Source organism: Zonotrichia leucophrys, chromosome 1, assembly GCF_028769735.1.
Source record: "Zonotrichia leucophrys gambelii isolate GWCS_2022_RI chromosome 1, RI_Zleu_2.0, whole genome shotgun sequence".
In the NCBI taxonomy this organism is placed as follows: domain Eukaryota; kingdom Metazoa; phylum Chordata; class Aves; order Passeriformes; family Passerellidae; genus Zonotrichia; species Zonotrichia leucophrys.
The window spans coordinates 7,325,596-7,334,858 of NC_088169.1; the positions used below are offsets into that span (position 1 = coordinate 7,325,596).

General features: G+C 39.5%; 1 protein-coding gene across 1 annotated transcript in view; it reads left to right on the forward strand.

The window, feature by feature from the left end:
- EFHC2 (EF-hand domain containing 2) overlaps window positions 1-4,597 on the forward strand; it is a 56,976-nt gene extending 52,379 nt beyond the window's left edge. The window contains exons 14-15 of the mRNA XM_064703509.1: window positions 2,571-2,676; window positions 4,326-4,597. Coding sequence (XP_064559579.1) covers window positions 2,571-2,676; window positions 4,326-4,421 — 202 coding nt within the window. The 3' untranslated portion in view covers window positions 4,422-4,597. The remainder of the gene's footprint in view (window positions 1-2,570; window positions 2,677-4,325) is intronic.
- The last annotated feature ends 4,666 nt before the right edge of the window (window positions 4,598-9,263 follow it).

Sequence of the window (9,263 nt, forward strand, 5' to 3'; positions counted from 1 at the left end):
GAAAACCTGAAGAGAAGGGTGGTTTAAAGCTATCTTTGGCACATCTTCTTGATAAGACAAATCTAATTTCCTTTTCTGAAGAGCACTGTCTCAGCATTATTAACTCCAGCCTCTGAAATGTATGACATCTCTGTCCTAATAATGCACAAATTGATAACATCTCAGTCCATCTGCTCTGTGCCAAATCTCTAGTGTCTGCTTTTAGTAGATTGATACAATAAGTCACAGTAGTAAAAAGATCTAAAGAGCAGATTTTTTATTTTCTGTCTGGGTTATCCTAGAGTAGTATTTTAAGATGCTTTTTGTAGCTATTTAATTATGAAATTTAGGAATCCCATTTCCTCTGCCCATGTTAAAATTCTTGGTTATAGATAATTTCAAACCCATTTTGTCATCTCAGCTCACTAGTGCTGTCACATCAAAGGACTTTTCTCCTTGTAAATGTGTGTCAAAAGCAGAAGCAATGCTTTCTTCAACAGAAAGTTTGAATAGTTACACCTTCACTTGGTCTTTGTTTAAAAATCCTGCTTATACAGCTCAGCCTCTTGGTGGTAGAATTAATCTGTTGACTTTTCACAATGAGCAAAAGGTAACTACATGATCTTAGAAGGAAAAATCATTTGTCCTGATTGTTCTGAAATTCCAATCTGTCTGCCATTATTTTTCCAAGAGAAAAAGCTTTTTTATTTAAGCTTTTTGGTTGTTTTATTACATCTCACGCAAAACTTGTTTGTCTTCCATATTGCCACCTGCAAAAAAAACCCCAAAAACCTGAAACTAAGAACCCACTGGAAGTGAGAATGGAAATTTTCTTGTGTATTGGATATATTCCCCAAAAGTAAGGCTTTGTGGAAATATTAACTTGCATGTGAACTGTGGTGAAGAAGCAGGCTGTCATGGGAAGGTTTCTCATGGCAGTGTTTCAGACTCATTTAATTCTGGTAGCAGTAGCATTCTTTTCTGACTTTGCTTTCATCTTCAGCATAACTCACTGTACTTAACATTCCAGTTTATCTCTGCCATCTCTGTTTATGGCTTTCAGTATATTTCATTATTATCTTTCCTGCTGACTATTAAATGAAAGGTGTGGGGGGGAGGAGAAGGAAAGGATGAGTTGCAGTTTGTTGCAGTTTATTTTTGTCACCAGATCTATTTCTCCTCCAGTATTGTTTTCCAAGTTTATGCTGTAAATTCTCCCTTAAAGTGCCTTCATGCTTAATTTTTGTTAGAACCCTCTGTAGTGATTGAAGGGTTTTGAGGCCTGTGTTTTGTGCACTGGTATTTCATTAAGGACAAGGCAAAATGATTTTTAGCAACACTTGTTTCCTGTGCAGTGGTTTTTGTCTCACCAGATAACAGGGCAGAATTGTTTGGCCTGGTGTCTCCCACCAGGTAAGAGATTCTGAGCCTTGCTGGGTGTCTGTGTTTCTCCAGGGACCCCAGTGAAGCACAGACACTTCCAGGCTATGTTTTTGTGCCCAAACTGGGTCCCTTTTGCAGGTGGGAGGTGTTGGGTGAGACAGGTGTCCTTCAGAAAGTGCCAGTGCTGGATTTATGGCAGAGCATTCCAGCTGCTCTTTTCAAGCCTCAACCCAAAGGGTCTTTCAACATGTGCCTGGTGACACTGGAAGAACAGTGGTGCCCAAGAGTCACCTCAGGGCACTGCTGAACTGAGGACTTCTATTTCTGAAGCTGCTTCATCCAAATCAATGGCAGAAGGATGAAGTAACTTATAAATCTTCCCATACTTATAACTTATAAGTTATACTTATAACTTATAAAATTCCCATGTGGTTTATTATTGCAGGGTAAAGATTTTAGAAGTCTGAGGGAGGGAAATAGCATTTCCACATGTACCTATAGACCTGTAGACCTTAGCTGGCAGCATCTATATCTTCTGGCATATATATCTGCTGGCAGTATCTATGTGCATTTAGGAGACAGCCACAACTGATAGAAATATATCTATTTATCCGTAGAATTAAAGAACAATACCATAAACCTGGTACCCAGTGATTTTAAAATCTGGCTATTGTTTGATACATTAGTGAGCTGTTTGTCAACTGCAAATTGATCCCAAGGTGTGTGCAAACAGCATTTTTGAAGGATTACTTATTTTCAGGAGGTTGTTGTAGAAATAATAATAGAACAGAGAGCAGGTCAGCTGTGTTACAGCACAGGTTTCCTGTGTAATTCTGTTTCTTTCCTACACAAAGGAATCATATACTGATCATCCCAACTCTGTGTTTATCAAAAGCTGTGAGATCAGTGTTGGAAATGTTGGGCAGTGCTTCAAAACTAAAATGAAAATAGCTGAAATGAAGTCAAACTTGAAGAAGGTGAATTCTTCTGTAAGAGACAATAATAAGCTGTAAGAATATGGAAAATCATGTATAATATAGGTGTTCCTGACATTTTATACCTTTTTTTCACTCCTGCCAGTGTTTGGGAATAAAGTAGTATAAAAGTTATTATCCCAAAGGCAATGATTAGTATGCTGTAGATAACATGACATAACTTTGTTAAAAATTCCCTTTAACCTTGAGTCATCTTATGGATATTCTTCTCAGGTTTGAAGATAACCAAAAGCAGGTAGACTATAAAAAGTTTGTGCATGCACTGAACTGGAGAGAGAATCAAGTCCGTGCTTTTGTGGAGGAAAAGGAGCAACCTAAGGTAAAAAAAAGTCTCAGTATAATTTCTCCAACTTTAACATAATTGTCCTAGCCAGAACACACTACAGTATTTTTTCCTGTTTGTGTATTTGTACCTATTTTCTTTAAGTAATTAATTTTAATAGATTTAATAGGGAGGTTTAGGGTGAAGCAGAGAAGTCAAACAGGGATGAGGAAGTGCCTAGTAGATATCACATCTCTGGGACATTTTATAGAAGAGAAAAAGAGAAGGGGAAGCTGGTGTACTTATCCATGGACAATGGGCATGAGTACTGCTTCCCCCACAAATATCATTGTCACATGTCAAATGATCTGTTCCCTTGCTGAGGTAGACAGAAAATACTTTAAGCTCCACTGAGACATATGCAGAAAATAGTTCTGCATTTTGTATAACTCCTCAGAAACCTGTACATAGCACACCACATCTCTGGTAGGCGTGCACAGAGAGAAGTGATGGTGGATAAACTTTGTATGTCTTCAGCTTGCTACTCAGGGTAAAAAAAAATGCAATATCAACAAACTGCAGAGACTAATCTGATCTTGCCATCTTGTGCTGAGTGGAACATTTTAAAATAGAAGGTCCATAAGGCAATTATGCTGAATTTTAAATACTTTGTAACAAATAAATCCAAAGACTTCTGCCAACACATCATTTTGCTGTTCTAGCCTGGCCAGTGTGTTGTACAGAATATGTTTGATTGTGTTCAGAGCATTTAGAAACACAGCATTCCTTTAAATTCAAGTTCACTCATGGCATAGTTTAAACCAGGCAATGTGCTCCTGACTCCTGACTCCTGCCTGCCTTACCAAGACTTTCTTCTGTAGCATCTCAGACTGTTGGTGGTGTCTAAAGAGGGCCCAGGGCTGTTGGCTTGCTCTGCTTTGGAGAGCATGGTTCTGCATGGTTGATTATTTTTGCTTTGTCTTTGTGAAGAATTTTTCTGTCTTGTACAGATAAAATCAGAACCCTCCCACATGTTTTATACAGCAGTCCTGAGAATCATGGTGTTGATTAGGCTTTGTTGAGGGAGTATTCTTTGTTTTTGCAGAAGAATTCTTGCTTATTCTTTGTTTTTACAGAAGAATTATTGTTTAAGCAATAATTAAATATTTAATATATTAAGAGCGGTAACTACAAAATGGAAAAAAAATCAGAGACAGGAAAAGTTTTAAATCTTGTTCAGCTTTAGAATTCAATTGTCATTTTGTGCATGACTTACCATGAATGAATACCAGTATTTTGAGGCTATAGTACCTGTGTTTGACAGATAAATTTCAGCAGCAGAGCTGTGCTTGTTTAGCTGGCTTTTTTTTATTATTCCTTCTCTTTATCCCATTATTTTGTATGATTTTTGGTGTTGAGACATGAATTTGAAGCATAAGCATTTTAATGAAGAAAATGTAGCATTATTTAATTTTAAAAATCTGCAAGAGGGCTAGTAATAGAAAATATTTTGAATAAAATATTTTGTAACATTCAAGAATGTGCATGTTGTAATCTTTTAAGAAGATGTCTTTGTAAAGACCCAATTTTTCCACAGATTTGTCTGTGGAATTGAAGCAGCTCATTCAATCTTATGTTGACCAGCTTGTAATGATTCCTGTTTTCATTGTTTCATACTAAGATATTCTCTGGGTTACTAATTTCAGAGGGAAGATATCTGGAACCAACTACCACGATCCCCTCCTGTGACTGGGATCAGATACCCTCCTCTTCTGGATGATCTCTTTGGCAAAGAAGAATAATCTCATTTGTGCAAGGCACTGATTTAAGAGTGGTGCTTCAGCTCTGAAGATTACTTAGAAAGATACCAAAAAAATTTCTTGTATAATGAGAAAAAAGTAGATACAGCATTTAATTTCTTGTTCCAACAGAGATGTATACTTGTATGTTTTTGGAACTCTTTGTAAATCAACAGCACTCTGTCACACTTATACAAGCATAATTAAAGTTAGATCCTCTAATCTCTGCCTGGTTGCATGGAGAATTTGTGAGTATTGAGAAATCTTTGAGTCAAACACTGCAAAATCTGACTGACCCTGCTTTGTTCTGAGAACAAACCTTGTTGGATGACCTCTCAGAACTGGGTTTGACTGTGTTAGCACAATAATGCCATTCCATTCACGTTTCCTCCCTTGCTCTGCAGCTCTTATCTGTGGTTTTGCTCTATCCCCCTGGTGATGCTCAAGTGCTGTTCATGTCAAAGTTGGTTATTTTGTGGAGGAAATGCCAGCAAGGTTTTTGCACACAACTATAAAGCTGTTCTGGTATCAGAGATAATTATAGCCTTCCAAAGTGGAAGCAAATGTTTTCCAGGCACGGCACAGAAGTTGTCAGTTCTTGCTTTTTGTTTTAGATGTGACTCAGGTTAGTCCCACCCAGCTTTACTTGGGTGGGACATGTCTGAAGAGAAGGGATTTCAGTGCAATTCCAGTGTGCAGCATTCTGGCAGCAGAAATGTACTTGCCCTTTGGAAATTCACTGATGCCTTTCTCTTTCTCCATGGCTTAATGGAGTTCCTGTTAGCATTTTTGTATCTTTTTAAGCTTATAACAGCTCAAAGCCATAATTGGCTCTGGAGTTACTTTGTGCTTTTGTGAGAGGAGTAATTACCCCACTCTGAAGAATGGAAGAGCTGAGGTGAAGGTGGAGCTGATTCATCCAGGAGATTCCACTGGGGAAGGGCATGAGGTGTGAGCCAGTGCACCTCTTGTGGTGCTTGGGAAGACTTAGAACCCTGTTTTTTCTTTAATCTGAAATTACAGTTTTGGGGAGGAATTGTTTGACTTAGAAAGATGAGAATTCAATGTATCTAAATCTCCAAACTGAGGGAGAAACAATAGTAATTTTTTGGGAAATTGGCGATCCCCCTTCCACTTATGATTCCATACAGGAATACCTTCCTACACCTTAGCGTGATAATGTAAAAGAAATTCTTATTCTTTTTTACTATATGGCAAAATAAAAAGCTTTTGAAAGCTCTTTGCCTTTCTTGCAGCAAAAAGTTCTTGAGACAAGGCATAATAACAATGTGGCTGCTGAGGAGGGGTAACAATAAAAAGACTAAGAGTCTCTATATCCAGAGGCTCAAAATGAAAATGGCAAAAACTAAAGTGCTCCAAGTTGTAGAAAAGACTACGAATTGCTTTTTGATTCAAAAGAGTAAATTGGTTCCTTATATGACAAAATATATCTGACCACAGGGAAAGTGTCAGGATCCAAAACATCAATTTGTCTTTTGGTGAAAGCTGGATGTTTTTATGACATGCCACCAAGACTGAGATTGATTCCAAATGGATGCAGTTTTCCTTGTAAATTTTTAATGTTCCCAGGACTTCAGAAGGACTTTTTTCAGTTGTGGAAATCTTGTACAGCTGAGGGTTCCCAAGAAGAGGGGACTCTGAACATTGAAAACCTCTCAAGTAGCTTGTAGAGAAGATAAATTCCCTTTAGTTTGTTTCTCTTTATGTGTATGAGACAAAAGGAGCATTTTTTAAAGAAAAACCAGTTCAAGAAATAGAATATTTTATAATTTAATGTGGAACCATGTTCATAGATCTATTCAGTCATGGTTTGGTCTTGTCTGGTCATGATCAAGAAAAGGGACTGTAAACTGGAACCAGTGCAGAGAAGAGCTGGAGAGGTGACCAAGAGAATGGAGATAAGAAAGGTGACTGAAGGAACATAATTTATTTAGTGTATTAAAATGAAGGCTCAGATTGAATCAATATCCTTTCTCTCTGTAAATACTTTGTTGCCAGGTGAAGAAAATTATCTGGTTCAGGTAGGAACATAGGTAGTCTTAAGGAAAAAATGGGTATAATTTGCCATGAATAAATTAAACCTGAACAGACAACAGAAGGTGGTTTCTCACTTCTAAAACAAGGAGGGTCTCAAACTGCCTTCCAGGACTGATGTACTCAGTTTTAAGGTTGAGATAGGTTCATCTGATGATGGTAATTTTAGGAGGTTTATGACACCATTCTGAATTATCGGTCTCACTTCTGGTTTTCCCTTTTTCCCATGCATCTTGCATAACCCTGACAAACACAAAACAATCTCCTAGGAGAGGCCAGACAGGGCCTGAAAAATATTTTCATTGCTTGTCACTGTGCTCAGTGTGTCATACACTGTGGTCCAACATGCTATAAACACTTTTCACCAGGTTTTCTCTCCGACAAGCAGCACTGCTTCCAGAATGGAAAGCCCTGGCCAATGAACAGCCCCATAATCCTCTTTGTATAATGTGACTTACAGCATATGCTGCCCAGAATATTTCAACCTCTCCTCTAATCCTGCCACCAGCTTCTTCTCTCTTTTCACATTGCTGATGAGGGGCCTGAATGAAGACAATACCACAGGGTTATGTTTCGGGATGGCAGGAGGCCACGGCTTTAAAGCACGCCTGGCACAGGGGAGGGCAGCCCCAACAGTTGCCATTAATCTCAGCCCTGGATCTCTGCAGGGCAGCCAGGGGTATCTCCTTTCCTCAAATATCTGCACTGGCCCGGCAGGAGCTCAGGGATTCACGTTACAGCCCCGCTCACCCCCCTGTGTGCTCAGTGTTAATGTTTGCTTCCTCAGCCTGGCATTTGGGAAGAGGAGGCTCCAAGTTCTCTGGGATAGCTGCTGCTGCTGCTGCTGGGAAGGAAATGGCTGCAAACAGGTTGGCTCAGAGTGCCTGCGCTGTCACCTGCAGTTGGGTCCCCTCGGACGTGGGGCATCTGCTGTGGGCAAGATATTGCAAATCAACGGTGACTCCAATCGTGAGGGAGAGAGAATTATGCATCTGACTCCATAGATATCAGAAGGGAATGAATTACTTTATTATACTATATTATTCTGTACATCTAAAACTGAATTTGCCAAGCACTCAACCCTGCACACAACTGCTCACACTGCACTGAATCTCATGGCTGTCACCCGGCAGTCCCAACACACACACACACTCTCACAAACAAAACATCCTCACTTTGGATAAACAATCTCCGTGTTGCATTCTACTTTGGCACAGGCCCAGCAAGTGATAAGAATTGTGTTTTCTTTCTCTGAGGTTCAGAGAATGTGGATTTCAGGAATCCTTGGGAAGAGTTGTGCCTTTCATTTCTCTGTGAAGAGAAATGTGGCAACAGGCAAGACACGGGTGTTCCTCACCAGGCAAATATTTTTTCATCATACAGCCAGCTACTGTATTTTTCCAGGCAGTGCCACTTGCACCAACATCAGGCAGAGATGTTCATCTGTATAAATGAAAGGATGAAAATCATCCTGCATTTGTTTCTCATGTGCTGGTGTGAGTTCATCCTACTTCATGGAAAAAGTTTGGGCTCAGTTGGCTCCTGTGTTTGCTCTCTCTGTTTTGTCCTTTTAGCCCAGGAGACATCACTGCCTCCCAAAGGAAAACTTGCTGTGGGAAAACTGCAGGGATCCTAATTCCACAATAACCAAAATACTGGATGTTTTCAGTCACTTGACTGCATTCAGAGAACAGCAATCCTTGTATCATTAGCAGTAATTCACCAGGTATGAGCTTGCTGGGCCCTTCTAAGTGTTTCTGTGGGTTGAGACATGGAATTAATAGAAGAATTTTCCAGTTTTTAACATTTTGTAGTACAGTGCCATGGAGGGAAGCATCAGTTCTTTAAGCAATAATGTCCTGTACCCTCAGTAACTGAACTATTGTATAATTACTTGCAGAATTTCTTCCTCTTCAAGGCCATTTAACCATCAAGCTTCAGTACAATGAGAAAGACAGAATAGTGGCTTGTTTGTGAAGAATTTACAACATCAGGAGGAAAAAAGTATCACAATATGAGCTCAGTCAGATTTTTAAAATTGTTTTTAGGTTTTAGAGGGCAGTATAGATAACATTTAAGAGAAAACTATCTGGAAAAAAGACTTTTAAAAAGTTATTCTTTGCTCTAAATCAATTTCTTCTTGTAGTTTGTTTGGGGGAGTGACTCAGACCCAGTCAAAAGCAGCCCTCCTGATTTGGGCAATGGTCAAAGAAGACAGAGAGATGTTTGGGGAAGGTCCATGTCCCTGCTAGTTTCCAATGTAACGTTTAAAACTAGGAAGCATAATCAAGATTTAGGAAGTTAATACAACTATAATATATTAAGGTTATGGATTGATTAAATGAACTCTTCCTCTGCACACATCTCTGGTCATTTCTGAATCATCTGGAAGTTTCTTCTGGTATGTATTGCACACGAATGAGCTATCCTCATCTGCCCTTCACCCCAGCCATCTGTCCTCTCTGCACTTCTCTTTCATCAGGATAGTTTCATATTTAGAACAATGAACAAAGAGAGGTAAAGGAGCTGATTCACAAACCTGCCTGAAATCTGATGCAGATCCCTGGCAAGCAGCATGGTGGGATGATCTGCAACAACACAAAATTCACTGTATCACCTGACAGCACTTGAGAAACTCCCACTTCCAAAGCAAATCTGTCAGGATGGCATTGCCTTGGAGGACAAGAGGAAGACCCTTTGCAGAGCTGCCATGCTGCAGGAGGGACAAGGACACCCCCAAATTAGAATGTCTCTGGGTGACACTCATGTCCCCTGTGCTCAGATGCTGGC